General features: G+C 42.6%; 2 protein-coding genes across 5 annotated transcripts in view; both read left to right on the forward strand.

The window, feature by feature from the left end:
* LOC126562961 (charged multivesicular body protein 5) overlaps positions 1-25,132 on the forward strand; it is a 225,250-nt gene that overhangs the window by 168,461 nt on the left and 31,657 nt on the right. The gene's annotated exons all lie outside the window — the stretch shown is intronic.
* Positions 11,243-25,132, forward strand: part of LOC126562400 (homeobox protein orthopedia) — a 42,331-nt gene continuing 28,441 nt past the window's right edge. For 2 of the 4 annotated variants that reach the window (XM_050218905.1, XM_050218908.1), the window contains exons 1-3: positions 11,243-11,392; positions 19,981-20,225; positions 20,343-20,504. In XM_050218905.1, the coding sequence (XP_050074862.1) occupies positions 11,359-11,392; positions 19,981-20,225; positions 20,343-20,504 (441 nt within the window). In that variant the 5' untranslated portion in view covers positions 11,243-11,358. The remainder of the gene's footprint in view (positions 11,393-19,980; positions 20,226-20,342; positions 20,505-25,132) is intronic. The other 2 variants (XM_050218907.1, XM_050218906.1) reach the window with 2 other exon arrangements.

A 25,132-nucleotide genomic window follows, 5' to 3' on the forward strand; every position in this document is an offset into this window, starting at 1 on the left:
GCCTGTGCCGGTACGGTACGCGTAGTAAGCGGCCGTGGAGGCCCCGATCTGGTAAGTCGCTCCAAATCCACTATGAACCTCCCCTTGCGGAATGTGATAAGGGTTCTCAATTTCCATTCCGCTTAGATATAAAGATTTTCCATTATATCGAGGGGATATATCCGCCACTGAAGGCAGCTGTCGAGCCACTAGGCGAGCGCCTATTTGGACCACCGTTCTTGTTGTTGCTGGGAAAATATGTTTTTGAGAAATGTTTTCTTTTAAAAACTACATATATTTTTCATTTTTTGACATAATAACAGAATATGTAAAATATCAGTAAAGATATGGTTGATTTACTGGCTGAACTTGAAAAAGAGTTTTCAAGAGTTCGGCAAAATCACAAAGGATGCAAAATTCATGAATTGTTCGTTTGTTCGTTTCATGTAAAATATTTCTTTGTATTTTCCATTAGTTACTTTCAGATATTTTGATTGAAATATTTTTATTTTAAACCAATCAATCAAAAATCTATTGTGAAACTGATTTTTCAATTCAAGCTTCCAGTCTTTTGTCATAAGACCAGTGTACCAAACCTTACAATGGTTTCTACAGCTACATTAGGTCGTTAAACTAGAAAGAAGAAGACTTTGCAATTACTTGACCTGGAATTACAAAGTCCTCTTTTCTTTAATTAATGACCTACCATTAGGTGAATTGTTTAATGCTGCACTTCTGGTGCAATCAGCGAGAAACCCCTGCTGTTCATAAAAATTAATCATTCTTCTTCTTGGCTTAACGACCTCTAAGGTCATGCCAGCCATCGAGATGCTTACTAGACTTGCTGATATCACGTAGTTGGTTATTCAGTCCTCGCTACGGGAGAACGGCCCGAATGGGATTTGAACCTCGATCCTGCCGTGTGAAGATCGGTTTCGTTCTAGCCTTACCACCGAATTTTCCACATCAATTCAGCAAATTATGATCATTTTGTTCATGAGGTATTTCGCGTCGCTCTATTGAAGCATCATTTAAGCGCAAATGAAATATAAACGTTTATGAAGCTCAGGAACACTCCTTATCCACAATCAACCCTTTGATCGTGTTCGTGGGTTTTTTCGCACTATTTGTAGCACAATATGACGAAAAAAAAAACTCAATTTATCCTCCAAAGGTCAAACGCTTGACAAATGGAAAAATCCATTCGATTTTTCGCAGCTTCGCTTGACTGCATACGTCTTGCACGAAGCAGATGGTACCGGAATGGCTTTTGAGTGTTGACACATTTTTTTTCTCTCGACAAAACAGCGACCAATCATCCCGTCCCGTCCAAACCAAGTAAGCTTTGGTTCGTTCCAGCAGTGTGACTATTTCAACTATTACTAAACGGTGAAGCTTTGTCTATTTTTGGGCCCGGGATTACGCTCAAGTCCCAAAAGCAAGCGGTATTTTTGAAACCGAAACCGTCAGAATAGTGCGTCAAACATGGACGATCAAATACAAAACAACACACTGTAACTCAACACACGGGCCTGGCGCACATTTGTGCGATACGAAACTTTCCACCGTGCGCATGAAAACCGTAGCCGCGGGTGCGATCGGCGGGACACATTTCCCGAAAAAAAAGCCCATCTCGGCCGAGCCAGGTGCTAACGAACGATAATTGTATTTTTGCGCGATCGATCCAAACATGGCGCTTGGATCGCAGCGCTTCCATCTTGAGTACCAGCAAACACACAAAAAGGCCACCATGTTTACCAACGATACACACGACACACCGCTGGACACCATCGATCGGTACGCCACATGTTGCGAGCTAGCGCGGTCGATCGTGAGTCGATCATCCAACCGTGGCATGGTACAGAGCCGTTCGGGAGATGGGCAGGGGAGGGGTTGGTAGAGTTACCTTTGACCAAATACTGCCAGTGTGCCGGGTGGTGTAACGAACAAAAAGCCAAACTGCACGGCATGGGCACGGCGCCTGAGGCTGAAGTTGCTATGCTACCTTGCAAGCCTCCCCCCGGGGGGGAACACTCGTGATCGGTCGGGGTGTGTTGTTCAGGTTCAGACGGACACGGTTGGATTAGCGGCTAAATTAAATCGCACCAATAACCGTACCGTAAAGCGTGCGAACTAGTCGCGTTTGTTTCTTATTCTAATGTGACGAATAAACCTTATCGGCTCGCAGGATCGTGCACCAATCGGTGGTAAATATAAAAACGACTGACTTTACTAAGTTTCTATTTATTTGTTTAAAGGCGTTGTTGTTTTTTGCGAACAATATCATGTGATTCGTACAGAGCAATCAGTGATAAGGGGGAATTGTTTTCTCAACACATTATCGAACAATTAAAAATAGCCGCAAAGAAATGTGTAAGACTTGATAAATAAATATTATCGTAAAAATTGAATCTGTATTTTGTTTTTCTAGTTGGAAAAACAAGCTTTTCTTAAGAATCATTGCTGTTTTGCAAGTTTGTTCTTTTTTTTAGAATAAATTAAGAAAGAAGACTCCATCCTTCTCTGAATCTGATTTGATATAACCTATGGGAGGAGTTGGCCCATTGCTCACCGTCAGGTCAGGTGAGCCACTCCGGAAACAAAAACCGCTGGTCTTAGGGACTAACGGAAGCTAATGGACCTCACATAGGATGGGTAAATCTCTCGTCAAAGCTTCGTCTTGTAAAAGGGAGCCCATGTTAGGAGCTTGTATTGGGACCCTTGGGACAAAGACGAATGTAGTCTTAGAGACTTAAAGCCTCTATAAATAAACGAAAAAAAAAACTCCATCTTCCCTTCCTCCTTGATATCCATTCCGATTAGAACTTCCAAATAGCTTGATCCGCGAATGATGCCAGCGTAGATTTCGAAAAGGGACACTTGTAATCGATGGATAACAATAAATCTACCATAAGTAGAAGAATCGTCAATGTTTTCAAATGCAGTCCGATAACTTTAATGAGAATTAGGATTGCGTTTTAATCAAATAGGATATCTTAATTGTTTTGTCTTTGTTCAGAGAGAGGATTATTCATGCTTTCATCATCTGCCACTGATCACAATTATAGTATTTGTTTGCCTATGAAGTCCTCTTGGGCCACACAGCATTGCGCTCGTTTGTATAATGATCCTTGTTTGATAAGAGTAAATTACACTTATCCGTACTAGGGCACGTAAACTTGATACATCCGTAAATGAACAAAATTGCAAATAAACTGATACAATCGCATAATCTTCCCAATCTTGCCAATCAGTGATAAGGGAGAATGGAGATTATCAACAGAGGTATCATAACGAAGTTATATAAAACATCTTATTTTTCTTCGTAGCCTGACGACGTACTAGAAGTCCACCAGATGACCCCGTTCTTCTTCTTGGCTTAGCGACCTACAAAGTCCCGCCGATCATCGACTTGTTCTGGAGAACGGTCCGGAAAGGATTTGAACTGCTGTCCTGTCGTGTAAAGACCAACGACGCAATCACCACCAGACCACCCCAAACTGTAATATGTCGATCCTACTACAGACGAATTTATCCAAATACGATAAATAAAAAACGTTAGCAAACTTGACTGACTAATCTTACTTTACAAAAGCAACTTATTAAGTAAAATTGTTTTTGAATTTTATTTCCACTTTTTATTGTTTTATTTTATTGAAAACACTCCTCAACAGAATTCAGTCAATTAATCAATATTAATCAACTTAATTAATAACTCATTATTAACCAGGTGTCCTGAGCATTTTTTTTAAACAAGGCTTAATTTAGATTATGGCAATTCCCTGACTAAGTTTTAGTGACAAATACTGATACAAATATGAAGAAGTAGGGATCAAGCAAAAGCCTCCTACATGCCGAAAGCCTTTCTCGAGATCATTGTTGCTTGGTACGGGCTTCGATCTGATCAGGATTCGTTTGGAATTCGATTGGGGCACCAATAACTGGGTGGCGTTAGATTTTTTATTTTGTTTTTTAGTTGTTTATAGTGTTTATCGTGACCGAGCAAAAGCATCTTCGGACTGTCATCACTCTTGGACAGTAGAATTATTATTTATCCTTTTTTAATACATTTATCAACCGCAAGAGACTAGCTGGAGTGTAATAATTTTGCCCAGCAAGAGTTGTAACCACAACAGAGCCTTTCTTCGTTTTCAGAGTTTGATGAAGGTTTGGAAGGCCTCGGCCATATCTTTTTTGTGATGTCTTATCATAACTTACTTACTTATCAGGCACTACAACCGCTTTGCGGTCTTGGCCTGCCGCAGCAGAGTCCGGAACCGCTCTCGATCCCGCGCCATCGTCCGCCAATCCGTTATCCCGGCCTTGATGGCGGATGATTCCACGCCATCCTCCCACCTCAATCTGGGGTCAAGCTGGGCGCCTCCTCTATCCGTGTGGACGGCCCAAAAGGACTTTCTGAGCTGGGTCGTCCGGTGCCATGCGTATAACACGGCCAGCCAGGCTAAGAGGGCTTCGTCTATTTTTGGAAGCCGTCGCGACAGCTTTTTTGAGGTGAGATGTTTCCTCAGGCTGTAGAATGACCGGCTGGCCGCCAGGCCTCTGCTACTTGGGAGAGCCGCAGACCAATGATGTCTATATCATCAGCGTATTCCAGGATCTGGGTTGACTTATAGAAGATGGTCCCCGAAGTCTCCACCTCCGAGCCACGGTTGGCCCTCTCTAGCGCCAAGTTGAATAGGAGACAGGCGAGCCCATCTCCTTGACGCAGGCCTTTGGTGGTAGCAAAGGTGGTAGCTCTCAGGGTCCCCTGAGAGTTTTCCATGGTCATTCTAACTAGCCTGATCAGTTTGGCCGGAATTCCAAAAGAGCTCATGGACCCATAAAGTTTTACCCTGGCTATGCTATCATATGGGGCCTTGAAAACTATGAAGAGATGGTACGTGTTCAACTGCTGTTCAGCCATCTTCTCCAAGATTTGCCGCATAGTGAAGATCTGGTCAGTGGTAGATTTTTCGTTTCGCAATCATCTTTGATAGTTTCCAACTATCTGCTCATCAAAACACAATGCATAAAATTACTTCCTTTAAGAGGTACTTTTAATAAGCAAATTAAAGACCATTTCGACGCTTTGTTCTCTTAAGGTCAGGCTGGCCATAGAAATGGCTTACTAGACTGCCGATACCACGTAGTTGGATAGTCAGTCCTCACTACGGGGAGACGGTCCGGATGATCCGCCCAGGCCGCCCACGAAAGAACTTAAGGCGTCCTAATTCGGTCTTAGTGAATTCGTTTCAGGATTTGCTGATGCAGAATACGGAAGAGCGTTCTAGGTGGGATTTGACATTGTCCTGCTGCGCCGTTTATACCATCGTGTCTCAGGGTTTTGTGCTATATTTCTTTGTTATGATATTGTTTGTGAAGTAGTTTTAAAGTTAAATAAAATAAACAAAAAAGCAATAATAATTTGCTTTAGGGATAAAACCTCCTTCCTCCACGAACTTTAATAGTTTTTTTAACTGTGTAAATTCATAATTTCTTGAGCCGCATCTTACGAAGTATCTTATGCTTTCTGTCATATACTTGCTTCGAAAAGAAGTCATGTAATGAACTGACTGAAGGAGTCACTCACGAGGACAACATTGAACAACATTTGAATGATTACATAGCGGCAACATTCCCATCAAAACATTAAAATTCCCCCGAAAAAAAACTTCTTCCCACTTTTAGCACCAATGGCTGAAATAAAATTCTTAATTTGCTTTCGTTTCGTTTCGCTGTTTTACACACACACAGAATCCATTCCGGTTATTCAACGCTGCAAACGAAGAAACATTTACCAAAGCGAAGTACAACCATTCTTTTACCGCGATGGTTTAGCACAGCACAAAACACTTAACAAATCAAGCAATAAAAATAGCCTCCAAAAATGAAAGCTTTTTCTGCGTTTATGTTTCAAGCTCGAAAAGAAAATGACGCCAAAAACCATTCGGCACCCGGCCATTCTAACCGCAGCCACCCAGCGATAGGCGTTCGGTGTGCATTCCAACAGCAGGGCTTGCTGTTTGTTGGTTGCGGTCGGCTGCGGAAAAAAGGTTAAAACATATTGAGCTTCATCGCCAAGGATGAAAGGATTTGGTGCATCGCAGAGAGCGCACTAGCGCGCCGGAAAGCCATTCTGCTGCCGGCGAATGTGCTGTGCGTTGTGCACTGCAGCGGGATTTTGTCACTTAGCCCCAACGTCAATTGTTCATGCCCGTGTCCCGGTGTGAACCAGCACCCCACCATCGTCCCGTGCTCCCCCCACACTAGTTCAACAGTAAATCCGTGCTCCGATACCTCCGAACCTAAGCATTAATGCGGTAATATACATTCAAAACGACAATTTTTCCGAACGCGCCAAATCCCTGCGAAAATCCTTTTTCCCAACGGTACTGCGCTAACTGCGCTTTAGTGCTTTTCGCTCGCTCTCTCTCTCTCTCTCTTTCCCTTCCACTCCGGTGCAATTTCCGGCGACTGTGGAGGGTTTGATTTCTTTTTTTATATGTTTGCACTTTTTTTCCTTCACGTTTTGCACAATTTTCCCATCGCCCGAAATGATATCGCCGACAATAGTCGGTCGTGAGTGGCAAAAAAAAACACCACGTGTGGGGCGCCTTGCTCTTTTTTCTCCTCTTTATTTCACTCCAATTTATGGTGTTTTGCATTTTTGACTCCACGGGTTTCCAACGGGTCTTCCAACGAATGAACCTGTAAATGGAAAACCCCGGTGCGACTGATTTGTTTCACCACCGGACCAGACTATTGAAGCATTTGGTTTGGTCGAATTGGTTGCACGCGCTTTTGGCAATCCCCCGCCCGTGTCCTACCGGGCAATGGTTCCTATCGTTGGTTACGTTTTTCGACCATTTTTTCCACCATTCCAAACCCTAAAGACGTGCGCCCGGAAGCAGGCGGATTCCCCAGTACCGGGTAAGCCGAGAATGATACAAAAAAACATAAATCACCACTGATCGCCGAATGGCCATCGAAACTAAATACGTGGCGGATTGTTCGGATTGCTCTCTGTGAAATGGTGTTTCGGGATCTCCGAGACCGGGACGTGGCTTGAACTGCATACTTGAACTTTTTGGAAAGTCTGCCGATAAATGTGAGTCCGGTGTTACGCGAGCAAGTGCCGTACGTGAGCAGTGAGGGAAATGCTGTTGTGCATCGGTTCGTAATAGATCGCTAACGGAGGTCGGTAAGACTTTACCGTGATTTACGAGCGAAAGGAAATTTGAATAAATAATGCGAGGAAAAATGGAGTGCATTCGTACGGTAGTTTCTTATTGTTTCTTATCATGTGTGAGTGCTATACCTTCATATGTGTTTACCAACCACAACGTCTTTAATTTTTATACTTTATTTCTTCATTGTTGTTTATATTAAATGAAAGAACTCTAAAACTTTACACGTCTTATTGTACACATTAAAATAAATCGTGCAATCTTATTTGAACCTGATTTAAATCTGGCGTAATTTCTATTGTCTCATAGCTTTGTAAAGTACTTAACATTTATAGATAAAGTATCACATTTGTAACTAATGTTATCAATTCTTGATAATTAAATGAAATGTAATATTTTTATTCTTTTAGTATTTATTTGTTTTAGTATGACGGCTCTATTCCATATTGTCAACTCCGCTTGTGATGAATGCGTAGTATTATTTTAAAAAAATATTATATAATAATAAAAAATAAATAAAATTCTAAATAAATATCCGAAAATCAGTAAGCTTTAATTTATGATTCTATAGGAATAAATGCGTTTCTAAAGGACATGATATTCAATATTTTACTATCAACTCCTCAGCGATGGTAAAACAAATGGATAATTAGTCATTTAGCCTCATGCTATTCTATGTACAATTTTTAACAAATAACTTTAAAGAATTAGTTTAGTATTTTTTTGGAATTAGCAATTCAATTAGAATTAGCAAGGTCGAGCGTTTTAATCTGCGCATCTTCGGCCTTTCTGAAGGGCGCATCCCTCCATCTCATGTTGGTATCTGTAAATCGTTTAAAAAACCTTACGAAACGGGGGGCTTAGTGCCATTCCAGGACACAAGACAAGACCAGAACACGGGGAATCAAAAATCCTTCAGTGTCTGTGTCTCAAACATTCCATATCTTTAGATAAATCTTATTTTTTCTCTTTTTATTAGCCTGAAGAGATCATTCTCCAAATGATGTTCTAGATAAGGAGATCCGGATAGATTTCGATACTCGATTCTGTCGTGTCTTCACGATCAGTGACATTAGTTCTGTTCGGACTGTCATCAAACAGTCGATTAAGACTTGTCAAATTAACTCAAGAAGCCTACATTTGTGTCAGCCTCCACTACAGAAGTAAAATTTCAGTCAAGAATCGTCCCCGCGTGATGAAAAATATGAATTTTAATCAGTTTTTAATTTTCCAAAACTAAAAAAAACTAAAAAACTGAATGAAACTTTTTTTTGATGTTCATAAGGGGCCTAAGAAAAAATAAAACACAGTTGCTTAACAGAATTCAATCGCCAATTAATAATTTAAACCGAAATAGAAAAAATAAAATATTCATTCTAACAAAAGATACATTCAAGTTCTAATTTTTAAACAAAACCATAACAAAAATACATTTTTAAATGTCGTGTGCCCACTGGTGAGGCACAATATCCCCACAGGCACATCCGGTTACAGGCTGTTACCGTTCACTCTAAAATTCATTCACACTGCAACGACATTAAAATCGAACATAAAACTATTTGACGAAACTTCCTCCCACCGTCACGTGACATTAAAATTGCAAGGGCTTTCTCAAATGTGTGTGGCTTTGCGCAACCCGTTTTTGTTTCCCCTTCCGTTCAATGCTTCGCGGGAAAGGGGGCCGCTCCATGCGCATGTAGGATAACTGTTGATCCTAGCCATCCTTCGCCACGGGCGCCATCGAATGAGGAAATACCCTGCTCTCCGTAATCGCCTTCCCGCAATCTGCCGGCAGGCACCGTGAAGCACATTGAAAAATGGCCCCGTAAGGCGTCGCAAAAGCACCGAGAAAAACGGTTTCCCCGGCCAGTGTCAGGGTAAAAGATATTTGCATCATCACTCACGTCAAACCCGTACATTGGACCCGTGCTGGTGTGTGTACTGTGGACTTGGCTTTCAATCCTACCCGTACGAGGCACGAGGTTCTGACGGTGCACGAGCTTTAGATCCTCCATTCGGAACGCTCGGTGCCATCTAGCGGGCTGTATGAATGGATGCAACGAAAGAAAGCAACACAAAAAATGCCCGCCAGCAAATGCAATAAAATAAAACTACACAGAAAAAGCACACACACATGCACACGTATCTGAGCTTGGAATGAAATAGCGCAGGGATGCCAAAAAAACGAAATGCCATCGCTAAGAGCAACAGCAGCAGCAAAAAAAGCTCACCAAATTGCCCCTGGACTAGCGCTAGATGACGGAGAACGATGATGATGATGATGATGATGATGGTCATGCTACTGCTGCCACTGCATAAATGTGATGCAGCAAAAAAAACAGAAGAAAAACGACCACCACAGACAAAAGTAAAAGCTAGAAAACATACGATGAGCTCATTTTTCTGCGCTCTACAAACGAATAAAGTCTAGATGACAGCGGCACAAAAAAAGAGCTTCTTACTTTGCTCACTGCACTGACACAATGACGGTTGGCGGTGAGGAAAATAGAATGCACTTTTGGTGAAGTGCAAAAAAACGTAAGGAAACAAATCGATGCACTTGCGGGAAATCAGTGCTCGTGAGCTTGATTCTTTGCGCAGTCGCACCAACGAAGGATGCTGTGGAAATGTGTGCTAGCTGGCTGTCCTGCTCGTTCTCGCACACATTCCTCAGCTCACTATGATCTCTGGCTATTGCTTTCGCTGATATCGTTGTAGCTACGCCTATCGAATTTTCCTTCCAGTTTACCACGGCTGCGAGAGCGAAATGTACGACAAAACATCGATTCGCTCGCTCCAATGTCAAAGCACACCCTATCCGAAACAATGGACACGCGAGATTGATGCCGCAATTCAATCCTTTGTTGACAAGCACCGTGCTCACTGGGCACTACAGCCTCTTCCCGTGTTGAGTTTGAAATTCGAAAAATAATCCACACGTTTCTTCGGCAACAGTACGCGCGCCAGTTCCTGTTTTAGTGTAATCTTTACACGATGGCAAGGGTGCAAAACAACCCCTAGGCTAACCACCACCGCGCGTACTCTCCCATCTTGCTTCCAGACGAGCGTACACACACACACACTCACACTCACACACATACACTATTTATCTCTCTCACGCGCGTGGCAGTCTCTCGCTTGTGCCCTGCCCTCAATCTTGCACCGATCGCAAAAGGCGTGAGGCGTTTTGAGCGTCGAGATTTGCTGCCGCAGCAGACTGAAATCCCGTCAGACTCAATCCGGACGACGCCCGACCAGCTCGTCTTTTGACAAGCCCGTGGCTCCTGTGTGCGTGTGGCGCAAAACTTCTTGCAAGAAGCGGAACCCGTCACCCAGCACGGCGAAATCTTCACCGCACTTGGTTCGCACTACTCTCGCGGTGCGCACAGCTCGGCAAACACACCGGCCACATCCCGGTGCCGAGGAGTTTTGATAAATAATTTGCTCCTCCAGTCGGGGTCGTAATGAATTTAATTTGTTACTTACTTATTTAATTAATAAAGGCCTAATTAATAAGCGTGAGAGAAGAGTGTGCGCGTCTCAGGGTGAGTTGGCCGCCCGGCTGCCAGGTGTTTGTGATCGAGGGCCGCGTGTGCAGTGCATGTGTTGGTGTTTGTGTAAGGTGCGTTTTTTTCTCTTTTTGGTGCAAATTGTTCCCAACAAGTGTTTTTGTTTTCAACTTTCTCAATTAGTTTGCCGTTTTGTTTACGTTTACAAGATACAAACCGATAAGGGAAGATATAACGTAAAAAGTTTGCGAGTGTTCCTGCTGCATCGAAAACGTCATACCGATGCGTTGGTATGCTAGTGGTGTACAGTAATCCTAACGACTTTACCCTTCGATGTGGTACAATGCTGTGGAATGTAGTGAATTTTCATACTTAAATTGTGGATTTTGATCCTGATCTTGTTTACGACGCAAAAAGAGCTTTCCAGTGCAACCGAAGTATACGATAAACAGCCACAAAAGTAGCTGTGGGCTGTATGTGTTACGATAGAACGTAAGTGGAATACATCTAGTGGACTAAGGGATAATAAACGAGTTTTTTAAAAGAAAAACACAACAAGCTAGTTCAGGATGTGTTCAACTACTGAGAACCAGTTTTCCAGCTTATGCTAAGCAACGTTTTCCATCGCTGGAACACAAACGGTCAAACTGTCGGCGCTATCGATACGCAACTTCTCAGCAAATATGCTGAACAATCTCAACGCAGCCGGATTGGGTGGTGAGTTTACAAGCAATAAAAGAAAGGATCGATGTAAATTGTATGTCTGTGTGTGTAAATCGATGTTCACTGTGTGATAGCATTATTAGCAAACATACTACTTTTGTTGGTTTTTGTGTGGAATATGATAAAGACATTAACATGTTTAAATTGCTTGACGGCGAGTATGACGGCGACGAGCCGTCATACTCAACAATAAATAAAAAAAAAACGTTTAAATTGCAAAAACATTATCCTAAAAAGAATAAATTTCAAAACGATATTAAAACGTCACATAAAATCCTGGAAAGTAATCTATTTCAATAACTCTTTTTCTTCATCAAAATCATCAAATTATTTTGCTGCGATAGGAATGAGAAAAGAAATTAACAAATGTGTTGAATCGCCATTAAAATTAGCTAAAAAGTTACCAATTTTTCACACAATTTTAGTTTATTAAATTCACAATTACATTATAATGTTTCCACATAGTTAAAAATGTATGATTGCGAGATAACGAGATGCATTCTTGACGACTTTAAGTCAAAATTTATCGAATGTTTTCCACCTTCAACAAATAAACAGCAGATCATTTGATATTATATCGATCAAGTGATCCTTTGTATTCGATCTTCGAATTGTAAAACGTAGAGGATGATCTGGCTGTCGTAGTGGACCAATTGTGTATTAGTTGAGCGTAAAGTGAAGATCCTTTTGATCCACATGATGCTCTAAAAATCTTAGGAAAAGATATCGAGCAAAATATAATAAGAAATCAAACGGGAATATATCGTTTCGAATTTGATTTGATATCGAAACAATACAAAAATAAATGTACGACATACAAATGTAAATTCAGGCCGAAATTCATTGCAAATCTCAAAGTCCGCATTTTATGTCATACACTTTTATCCACTTTTAACCATTATCATGTAATTATGTTACTTATCGATCGAGGATACCGATTTTTTTTTTATTATTCTCATTACAACGCAGTATAATTCAAATTCAAATTTATTGGATCACTTAATTCAAACGCCACCATTTAATGCTAACCTCGTAGGTTTGCGAGCAAATGTTTAGCGATTGTAATCGTTTTGGCTATTATGCACTGCTATTCCATACGATATGGTGCTAATCCTACATTGCTCGCTGCCTGTACCGTATTATAAATTAAATTCCCACCTCATAAACACTGCATAAACGTGCTACAGAGCCAGCAGCATTCTAGCAGTCCGCGATACTAGCCAAATTTGCATACATCGCGAAACGAAACGACAAACAGTACCGGCGGAAACCGCGTCGCGTTCTAGTGTTCATTGCGACATAAAGCACAGATAACGCATAATTTACGACACATTAGTGTCCATGCATTATGCACCACACTCACACACCAACGGGATAGCCGTAAAGCATAAAAGAACTACCAGCCTGAAAGCTGCACCACCAGGCTGGGTGAAAAGTGTCGCGGGAAAAAAGCTTAATCGAGATCATTAGGTCTGAGGGTGTCCAGTGTCTCGTTCGCTCGTAGCGATGTGAACCAATCGAACTCCCAAACCGCATCCTACATTACACGCAAACGCACACAACGCCCCGGGCGGTCTTAATGGAACGCTGCGTAACTCTCTGGCTCTTGTGCCCAGCACCGGAGTAGTGCATCGGAGTAGTTTCATTAAAAGTGTAATACTTAAGCGTTTTTGTACGGTTACTCAAGCGGTGTGTAAATTTGCGTTCGTAAAATGATAATTAATGGTGGCGCAATTAAAATGGTAAACAATTGAAATTATGATCACTTAATTGAAACGTCATAATTGAATATGGGACGATGGTTGAATTTTTACCAGATGTGTGAGTGTGAGATTACTGCATTGCAGAGTGTGTACGATCTATTTTTCAGACTTCATTAACGGATAATGAAGGTGCGATGGTGAAAACTTCAGTGTAATCGAATGGTGCTTGGAGTTCATTCAGTACTCAAGATTATTTAGAATGTTCTTATAAACTTACATGGCCTATTCTTTAGTTATTATAAAGTTTTTAAATTATATTTTTTTATTCCAAAGTTGCTGTTTAATAAGATCAAAAGCGTTTAAATTGTTTCACAAGGGACATTCTATATTTTTTATTTAATTTCAAGATGACAGATGACAGCAAGATGACAGATGACAGTCAATACAGGCCAACAGAGCCTGTATTGACTAATTACAAATTTCACAAGGCATTTCCTCATTGGATTTTGACTTATCCAGGGCATGCTCGGTTAAGTGACATTGTAATCTTATATTTTTTATTATTTATATATTTTTATAAATCTATTTATATATGTTTTTTATGTACATTTTTATTCAATTTACTTTATTTACAACATTTATGAAGTAAATCGCAACTGTTCTTATTGAAATAGAACACACAGGCCATGTAGCTTAGGCTGACAGAATTAAAGTCTTTTTAAAAACTATCCCACAGCATAACCGACAGAGACAAAATGTTAAATCTAAAACTCCATGATAACTGCTACACAATACTATAAAATTTGTTTTTATTCCATGTATTTTACATTCAAACGACATCATCCCAGTTATTCGCAATGCGCTGATCGTCGTGCCTTAGCCTGCCGTAGGATTTCAAACATTTCCCACTGCAAAGTACACATTTCGTGCCATTCTGTAGCGCACAGAATTGCCTCTAGCGAATGGGACAGTTACAGAGATACGCCCTTTACACGTTCCTTACACTGTAAAATCGACATTTCCACATTCGTCCATTTCCTACGATATTCGTCCCCTAAGTCCCCCAAAATTTGTACGCTCGCAGCTCCAATGCTGTTCACGTCGCCTGCAGCGCAGTCTGGATTCTTCGGCGACACAAATGGCACCACTAAAAGACGGTGACAATGGACCAGAATCGAGAATGAAATGGTGATAATGTTTAATTTAATTTTATTAAAACCTATTTTCACGCTATCGAGCGCTCGGGGTGGCATGGCAGAGTGGGCCAAACCACGTTTTACGATCGTTTCGGTACGTATCTCCAACATCATCTCGCAGCACCGTTGTCGTTGTGTGACTGGGCGAATGGAAAAGGCACGTTGATGCTGTGCGGTGGATGAGCGTGTGTCGTACGTGTCGTTGTCGCGAGTGTCGCGTTACGTGCTACTATCGATCGACGTGGATTGGATGCGATTCCTTCCAACCTGGCCATCCGTTTCATCAAAACGGTTGCGAACGAACCGAGAAGTCTGCACGTGAAAAACCAGCACCATTTTGTCGCATTTTCCCACCGCGACTGTGTTTCTCTGCTTCACTCCTCCCGGAGCTGATGCTGAAGGACTTTGAAATCGATTTTTCGATGAATTGTGGCAAATGGCACTTCATCGCGTAGAGCGTAAAGCGGACGGTGTTCGTAGTCAAATGAGCAGTTTTGGTCGCACCATGCCCAGCGGAAAGTGGCTGAACGATTCCCCACCGAACCCGCCACACTGCACGGAAATCAGCAAAGTGCATTAGTTTCGTATAAAAATGTCAATGCTTACACACATTAGTGCCACATTCCTATTCATTAGTGTACGTGTATTGTGTCAAGAAGCGAAATGGTAAAAGCATTCAGCTTAAAGCGTTATTTTGTCCCCTTTTAAAGTAGACCCTTTTCTTCTTTTGATGCATCAAGTCTGGGCTGCGATATTTTGTTTGCCTTCATCAACCACAGATGACGGCCGACCTTTAAATATTTATTACCCCATGCGCTACGGATCGGACAACAACAAAAAAAAGCGACCACAACAACAAGCCACAAAGAAACAACTGGTTTACGTTCCAGCACCCAAAAACGACAAACACCCTTCACGACGCGGAGAGAATTCATATTTTTTAAAACATTAATTATATCGATCCATTGCGCGCGCGGTGGTGATGATGAAAGGTTGGCGATTTTGCGATCCTTGTCGTCCCCTTTTCTTTAGTCCTGTTTCCATGCAGTCTGCGTGGTGTCGGGAGCCAGCCGTTTTCCCTCAGCATCCTTGCAAAAGTTCTGGTGCTCCTGTCCGTGTAGGGCTGGCATCGGTTGTCATGGTATTGCCGTTACGTGTTGGCAATGATTTCACGCAAACCAGACGCACCCGGGAATGGGCTTCATAATTCAAAATGAAATAGACCCTTGGGAGTCGTCAGTGGGTCGTGGTTGATGTGGAGAAGTTGATTGTGAGGTCATGGATTATGGGGTAATGGAGCGGGATTATTTTACCGGAGCGGCTGAAGGATCGAATTTAGGGTTAGATTAGTGACTAAATGACCTTCGCTGGTTGATTGAAGCGCTGGCTGCAAGGTTTTTGTTCGTGAACGTGTTCAAAAGTTCAATATTGATTTCAACAAACAACACATCTTTTTAATTTTTATTATTTTATAGTTTAATAATTGTCTTCTTCGTCTACTCTATCCTCTGGGATATTGGTAGGTTCTCATCTCACTAGGTACGTGTCCGGTGGTAGATGCGACAGGACTGGGGCTATAACCCTATCCGAACCGAACCCCCGTTGTGAAGACTAAGTATTCAACTTTACGTGGTATCAACAACTCTAGTAAGACATTCGATGGGAGTCGTTACCTAATAGTAGGACGCTGCGCCAAGCAGATGTAGAAGAATAATCTTATTATAAGAAGAATTATCTTAACGATCTCTACGGTCATGCCGAACATCGAATGGCTTGACTAACTATACTTGTCGATACCACGCAGTTGGATAGTCAGTCCTCACTAAGGCTGGGTCAATTCGGATGGGATCTGAACCCCGGTTCTGTTGAAGACCGGCGCCACTGTCGCCTACACCACACTCAACTACACCATACTTTTCATAATGACCAAAATGTTCTAAAACATCTGCGATAAACCAAAAGAAAACGGACAAAAAAGTCGATTGGACTCTGCGAAGCCGAAGAGTCGTGTATAAAGCACTTAATATAGAACATTAGGTTCCATCTCATAGTTTCATGCTCGCATTGCAAAATCGTATAAGGATGATTAAGACTGTAGTGAGGACTGTCAATCCAACTGCGTCGAATCAGCAACATTCGCATCCCAACCGTAACCAGTCTTAAGCTCGTTAAGCCAAAAATAAGGAAATAAGTTGATCTTCTTCTTCTTGGCTTGCTCAGGATTGAGCACGTCGCATCGACATGACCAGGTCTCCAATCAGTTACTAGGAAACGCGGTCTAGGGCTGCAGTCCTCTATCCACGGCTGCATCCGATCTCCGACAGGTTTGATTCCACTTGATCCAGCCAACGAGCTCGTTGTGCTCCTCTACGCCTCGTGCCGAACGGGTCGCTGACGAGCACCTTCTTGGTGGGACATGAGTCTGGCATCCTCATCACGTGCCCCAGTCAACGTATCCTTGCGGTTTTGACTACTGTCAGGATATCAGCACCGCCAAATAGCTCAGCTTTCTCGTGGTTCATTCTCCTTCGCCACACGCCCTGCTTGCACACACCGCCAAAGATAGTCCTTAGCACCCGCCGTTCGAAAATGGCGTGTGCATTGGCGTTCTCCTTCAGCATAGTCCAAGACTCGTCTCCTTAGAGTACTACCGGACGTATCAAGGTGCGGTAAATCGTGCATTTTGTGTGTTGTTGGAGTCTTCTGGATCGCAGGAGTTTGTGGAGTCCGTAGTAGGCTCGATTCCCATGAACAAAGCACCTTCGGATTTCGCTGCTTACGTTGATGTCCGAAGTTACGATCGTATCAATCGTACCGAAGGTACGATCCTCAATCCAATTCTATTGGCCTCGCGTTTCAGTCGGGTGTACGCCTCGCACACCGCCGCAGTTGTCCGTCCGATGATGTCGATGTCATCCGCGAAGCCAAGGAATTGCAGAAATCGGTTGAAAATCGTGCCCCGGATGTCGAAGCCCGCGCTTCGCATGACACCCTTCAAAGTGACGTTGAACAACAAACAGGAGAGTCCATCTCGCCTTGCTTCAGACCCCGGTGAGATTCGAACGATTCCGACAGCATGCTTGAGCAATGTTATTATTGCATCCTTGATAATTTGATCAAGGATGAAATAATAGCAGGATAAAAAAAAACTCTCCCAATCTGACGATTGTGACAGAATCGTCAGAGCCACAATAATATTCTGTTTGAACGTAAATCCGTCCGCCTTCCTTCAACTTCTTTAAATATTAATCTCTTAGATCCGTCTTGAAGATTGAAGAGTGTAGCAAAACTAGCGAAGACAACATAGGTCTAATCCTACAGATGATCATAACCCATAGCGTCTTGAGAGCGTGTAATGAATTTGGAATAAAAATCTAACGAACTTTAGAATAACATAAACGCTTTAGAAACTCCTCTTTTTGTGGTAAAATTACTTCCTTACAGCCTCATTCTCACCCAACTTATTCAAATGGCATTCCCATCCTTACTAAAATTCTTCAGTCCTAAACCTAAAGACTATAGACCCTATTTTTATCACGCTGCCAGAAAAGTAAAAGTGTGAGATAAGCGCTATATTAGCCAGTCCATGTTTATCAGTCATCCCAAAATAACTCCACGACAAATTGCCTTCATTGGTACAACGATCGAACGAAAAAAAAAAATACATCAACAATTCTTCACACTAGCCACCATAGACGCTAATTCGAACCTTCCCACTTTCCATTCAAAAACTAATGCATCAATCAATAGTTCGATTCATCTCACAGCCGATGCTAAACATCTTCCCCAAACACACCGACCTTAACATCATCATAAAAGCGTAGCAATCAAAACCTAATAACTCATTACGCTGCGTGTGGCTCGTACGCATGAATGAACTTTTTTTTTCCTCCATCCCTGTTTTGCCTCCACTTCCCTTGTAAAACCGATCCATATTGACGCATTCCGAAGATCGTTGACGGTGCGTTAAACATAGCAACAGCTTCGCAGTGTGGAGCAAACCTCCAACTAATCGACCACATAAAAGAAAACACTGGGAACAGAAGCGATCGCTTTTGTGTGCTGCTTGTTAAAAGTATCAGCCCCATGGTGAAGATCGCTGCATAAGGAGAAAACAACTCCTTGAGAGACCATGGAACTGGTGTTGATGTTTTATCGATGCACTGCTTTTTACACGTCTGTGGGCTCGAGGCGAGATTCTTGCCCTGCTTCACCAGACTCGGGCACACAGCCGGAAAGCATCCGGAAGCCGGTGGTGGAGTGCGCTACGGTGGAGTGTTGTGCATGGTTAGAAGCGCTAGCCAGAGGTGCCACTTTGCTTCTTGTATTTATTTCTCATATTTCCATAGTGTAATGCTGGTTTGTCTTCAGAATGCAGTGTGTTCGTTCGAACGTTCCCTTCCCCAACCGTCCATGCCTTCTACGACACCTACCATCTGCCATCTGATCCAGCGCCTTCCGTCGCTCAAGCTTTCCGGTTGAACTTTCATACACGATCCATCCACGGTGCGGGGAGATCGGATCGTTGTGAGGGGATACCGCAGGGGGAGGGGGGGGGGGCGCTCACATGCGCTGACAAACTGCAGCACAAAACGGTAGCCAAAATCGTATGGATGTGTTAAAATTAACACCTGCATATGAAGAGTAGCATAAAAGTGTTTCTGATACGTGTCTTCCACGAAAGAGCCCCACGAGTCTGTTGGACCATAACGCTTGTATGGAGTAACGCTCACGCCGCACGGTGCAGCGGGGCAAGGACAAACGAATGGGAGGGGGGAGTGGGGGGACAACCACTCTCTCACTGGGCTGTCAGAATAGATTGGAAAGATTTGTTCCACCCAGCACCAAGGCAACGTTCAACTGTCACAGGGTGTGATGAGATGTGACATGAGTTCGTTTAAAAAAAAACTGTTCCACGGCTACCGGAGCTACCGTCACCGTGCCATGGTCGTCATCGATAGGCCCTGACGTAAACGAGCGGAAAGTTGATGACAGTTGGCATTTGGCCAGACTGGTACGGTTGCCCGGGAACAGGCGATGCTGAGGGAAGAAAAACGGGATCACACGGCACTTGCTGGGTGATTTCTCGGTGAGCTCATCCTGTTTGCTCGAAATGCTTGTGTGGACCAATGTACGAAAAGCTTTTGAAAAACGATGCACCATCGAAAAACAATATTGAATTGATAAAAAAAAAAACAGATGTGCGATGTAGGTGGTTAGGTGTTAAAATTGTTGCAAATGTTGTTTGGTTGGAATTTTGTAAGCATTCAAGTTAAGTTATTTATCGATAGCGACGCTCTATCATTTTCCAAAGTAAAGTGTTTAAAAACAGTTGGAAACTAAAAAACAAAAGCGTACAAATACAGGTCGATCCAGAGTTCCAACTGCATAAATTCACATGTCAATAGATATTGCCATGTGTCTTGTTTTTCTTCATAGAGCAATTAATATCCGAAGAAGACCCTTTTCACTGTTAAGAGATAATGTTGGCTGAATATTCTGTGGTACCATAGGTTCATTTAAAACTATTAGAAATGATTCTAAGGCTTACATTCTTTTTTAATGCATGTTGTCAGAAATTGTATGTTGTTTAACTTTATCTCTTTTACCCAATATTTCAAATATCAATGTATCCAATTTATCTTCCCGCAATGAATCAGTGCAATCGAGTAATGGTTAACAGTTTACCATTTCTACCCGTCCGCAGGTCCAAAGGAATGCGACCTGCCAAAGTCGGGCCTCACGTCCCTGCATGGTGCGACCGGATTCGGCCAGGTAACCAACTCTGCCACCGCCGACAGCAACGGCAACCGGTTGCACGTCAGCACCGGTGCCGGTGGTAACGGTGGCACGGGTGGTGGCAGCACCGGTGGTGGTGGATCCGGTGCGGGATCACTGTGCGAACCACACAACATACACCAGGATCAGGTAAATGTAGCCGTACGGGGGGGATAATCCAAGCTTCCAAACGCTTCCGGTCGGGCTGCCTAGGCCCACTAGCCACTGCCCCAAAAAAGGTGAACGACTTTGCTTACTCTCCACCAGAATGCTGACAAACATGGCGCAAAACAGAAACGGCACCGAACACGCTTCACACCGGCACAGCTGAACGAGCTCGAGCGCTGCTTCTCCAAGACGCACTACCCAGACATCTTCATGCGGGAGGAGATTGCCATGCGGATCGGTCTGACCGAGTCACGCGTGCAGGTGAGTGTTGGATGCGAACGAAGACGGTGCGCTTTCTTTCTACGGCACGGTTGGGCCACTCCCTGGCCACACATTTTCACACCATTCCCCCGAGAGCACCCGCTAGAATGCTGGGCGCTTCTGCCTAATGGAGTGTCATGAAACGGTTCGAATCATTCCAGGGTTGGCACGATGACGGTGCGGGTTCGGGGGCTTGGGACCGAATTCTCACACCCTATTTACCCTTTGCTGATTATTTACATAAATCACTTTTCTCGTGCCTCGCGCGAGGTGAGAAAATGGGAGAAAGCTCAGAAAATGCTACTACGCCACTGCCAGACCTAAGCGCACGAGTTTTGGTCAAATTAAAGCAACAAAAGCACACGTTTCGACAATTTTCTTGTACGGGTTTGTTTAGGCAAACATTGTATCTTTAATTCTTGTTAACCAAGAACAAGCGTTCCTTGAAATGCAATGCGCTATTACGAGCTTTAAGAGATGACGGTCTGGGGCTTTAAGAAATTGTTCTCAGAATTCCTGCCGGATTAACTCATTGATCAAATTCTGTAACCTTGCATAACTATGCATAACCGGACAAATCCTCGCGAATGCATCAAATTGCACCAATGCTGCAGATTCCAACGCAGTTTCTTGCGAGAGGAAATACCGACGACAGTCAAATGTTTTACACGTGTAACTGTGACACTACTTTCGCCCTCGCCACGTTCCGGAAAAGCGTAACGGAATGTCCAGCCTTTGGTTCACTAATTAACAATTAAATCGACCAAATGAATCACTTAGCTAATCCGTACCTCCTCCCGCAACAAAAAGCAACAACTCCTCCATGTCTGTTAGTGTTTGCAATGTGTGTTGTGGTTGCTGACAGGTGGACGAAGAATGTATGGGCAGAGGGTAATTATTTAGCCCAGTTTCCATTTACATAAACATGAATCATCAGACCTGTTCGTCCCCTTTCCAAGACGATCGATTTAGTTCTCCGCATCACAATCTTTACCTTAATGATTGTCTGAGGAAATGTGGCCGGGTTTCGTAGCCACAAATGCCGATTGCCGAACTCAACATGTCCGTCTATAAAGTTGAGATGTGACACGTGTTAACATGTTGGACAGTGGATTCAAAATTTCCTTCAACCTCACATCCCTAGAAAGGAATCGGAGCAGAACAAATCTTTCCATGTTTTTCTTAGCCTGTCATTCTAGTGAGTCTCTGGCAAGGGTTTAATTCGCCACCGGGTTCTTATGTATCCTTTCCTGCTGCTGTGCCTTCTGAAGGACTGTCAACTGCCTATTGGTACGAAAAGATATCAAACATCCTTCCCAAAGAACGGATCTCAAATCATAACTGTTTTCTATGACGAAGAAAGCTATTTAGAACTGGGAAAAACTGAAGATACTTTTAAACCAGATAAAGCTAACAAAAATAGATTTTTTAATTTCTTTTTGCAAAATTATTATTCTTTTGCTTCATAAAATCTAAATATTGATCTTTCCTTCTTAGTAAAAACAAATTTCGCCCCTTTCATTGAAGCTAATCCTCGAAGCAAACTTTCTGATCCCCTTGTCATCCCATAAATCAATCATGGAGCTTCAACTTTACGGAAAAAAACTTTAAACAATCTGATCACGTCCTGTCCTATGAAAAACTCCTTCCTTGTGTGGTCTTGTCGGATGTTTCTTTGCGTGTGCAATCTTTATCCCCTTTCCATTAGAGGATAAAACAAATCGCCAACCCAAAAACCAACCACGCACCAACTTTTTGATCCTCTCTGCATGGAAAATCCACCGGTAAATAACCGTCCGAATATGTTGTTGGCATTTTGCATACCTCCGGCAAGAATAACTGGCCCGAGCAACCGATAAAGTGTTTTCAAGGTTATTGCGACGGCTTATGTCGGGATCATGCAGATTGGGGTCTTGTTTTAAGAAGCCACTCTCCTCCGATGAGTCTTCTTGTGCCGATGCATACGCCTACGTACGCACGTACAGTAAACGTGTGTCATAAAAGTAGATTTTATATTCACTTCACTCTGTATCGAACCGGAAAACGACCATATCGATTTGATTGCAACTTGATATTGGGAGTCCGAAGCTTGTTTGCTTCCAGTTTCTCAATTAAACTGCACCTGATTGCCTGAGTATGAGTTCGGAAAACGGGCGGTTGATGGAAGAAGTTTTCACTAATCACACCAATAATAAAGTGCCTTGCCCGACGGGTAAGGTCCTCTAGCCGACTCCATCAGCACGTACAGTCGCACACCAAAAACCGCATGAACATAAATTCCACAACTTTACGCTTCCCTTTACTAATGGACTCGCTTTGTGGCTCTAACCACTACGTAGAGGCATAGCATGTCTTGGTTCGCACCTCATTTTCCCCGTCACAGTGGCTCCTGTACCGAAATGTGTGCGTAATATCTTGCCCGGTTAACGGCAAGACTAGTAGCATTGTTTTCCCATTAAACTCTTGCGGCTCTTGTCGTTTGCTGCTAAGCCAAATAGCTCCCACTCGGTCAAACCACTATTGGCCCTTTTTAGCAAAACTTTGCTCGAACTTTGGTTTGCTTTAACTAACCAACAAAACCACCATGTGACAAGAAATGCAGCACATCTCCCTTGTGCTAGCAAAACAACTATTTTACCACAAGGATCGAATCGTTTCCCAAAGCACGCGCATTTCATTCGGAAAAGGCTATCGATGGTAGGAAAAAGGAAAATGTTCCTTCACAAGAAATCCCTCGAATAGTTGAGGGGCCACCCCAGAGCATACAAAAAAGGGGGAATTTTATTCGCTTTTTATTATATCATTATGAGTTTATAGGTTTGCGTTTATAGCGTTTACGAACAAATCCAATCGCTAGCTTCTGTCTGTCCGCGCGATACGCCATAGCAACGAATTTCTTCGCTTCCCATAAGACCGTAAGGGGCAATTGGTTTGATGTTTTGATTGCTCCAAATGTGTCCAGTCTGTTCACTCTCAAAAACATGGCGAGCGATGACCGAAGCGAAGAAGTAATCAATGGGGCTTTCTGTCTTGTTTTTGCTGCCACAATTTTCTTCTTCTCCATCGGCCAGACACGCTAGGAGGAAAGAATTAATTCGAACCCTCTTCTTCTCCACCCATCGGAGCTTCTCCTGCAACAAGCTCACCCCACATATTGTACAACGTCAACCTTGCGGAGGAATATGCGAGGGAGAAAGATGTTAAGTTGGGATTACTTTCACATTTTTCAATTGTGACCAAACCAATTAAAGGATTTGTGTTTCCCTTTCTGCAATCAGAATTGGAACGCCATACAAGAACGCCCGAAGAGCAACGTTCTTTTGATCTCTCATTTGCACCATTACATTGTAGTGTTATTGCGTGCGATCAAATTGTGCTATAATGATCAATAAATTTACACACTCTGCTGCCTGATAGAGCCTTTAATGTGGCGAGCATAGAACTTTGCCACAGGTCGACGTTTGGTACGTGTTTTTTACTAACGTTTATATGCTAAAAGTACTACAAAATAAAACCGAGTTTTCCATAAAAAGGCTATAAACATTTTTGTATTATTTCTGAAATCACGGCTATGTGTATTATTTCTGAAATCACCACAAATAAATGAATTAATTGTATCGCACAAACAGGTCACAAATAGTTTATTTGGAATTTCTTCACACTCGCCATCGAATTGTCTTACTAGACTTGTTGATACCACTTAGTTGGATGATCACAGTCTTCAATACGATGGTTCCAGGGTGAGACTTGAACCCCGGTGCAGTAGTGTGAAGACCAGCACCACAATTGCCAATTCACTTAGAAGTTTTGTCGGGCGAAATAAGACGGGATCAAAATTCACTGCTATTGTTTTACTAGATGTTGAAAAGCCTTTCGACACTGTTTGGCACGATGGACTCCTGTATAAGATGGCGGAATTCAATTTCCTTACTTACATTCTCAAAATCATCAGGAGCTACCTTACACAGAGAACTTTCAGGGTTGCTTTGCTCTCTACTCTCTCCAACTCAACCAGTCCCTCAACCAACGGGTGTCCCCCATGCTGAACAACATTTTTGCGCATGATTACTGACACAAACCGCTTCACTCGAAACACGGAAATATTCGCGATAGGCGACGTGAAACCTCTAAACGAGATATTGGAAATACTATCAGCAAAATTTCGGGATCGTTGTAGGCATTCTCCTTTCGCACTTAGCCATAGCCTTCAGCCATAGCCTTAACTATTGTCCATAGGCACAATAGTTAAATGGGGCTAGTTAAATGGACTAAGATAAGTAATTAGTAAGTAGCAGCAGTAGTAGTATAGAATAATTAAAAAAAAGGATACTGCTGTTAACGCATCATCAAAGTCCATGCTCAACATGAGACCTCATATTAACGTCAATAAGACAAAAACTTGCTCATGCTGTTAAACGAAATCGTTGGTCATTATGAAACCTTTATTATGTATCGATTATGCTCCGAATTCTAAATTGAATAAACTTTATATACTACAATTGCCAATTCGTGCAAGCATTCAAAACTGTATAAAGAAAACAATACATTACACGTAACTCATCTGTCTTGTTTTTTTACTTGGATTTCGATCCACATAATTGAACTTTTGAACTAAACTAAAAAGAACA

Source organism: Anopheles maculipalpis, chromosome 3RL (genome assembly GCF_943734695.1).
Source record: "Anopheles maculipalpis chromosome 3RL, idAnoMacuDA_375_x, whole genome shotgun sequence".
In the NCBI taxonomy this organism is placed as follows: Eukaryota; Metazoa; Arthropoda; class Insecta; order Diptera; family Culicidae; genus Anopheles; species Anopheles maculipalpis.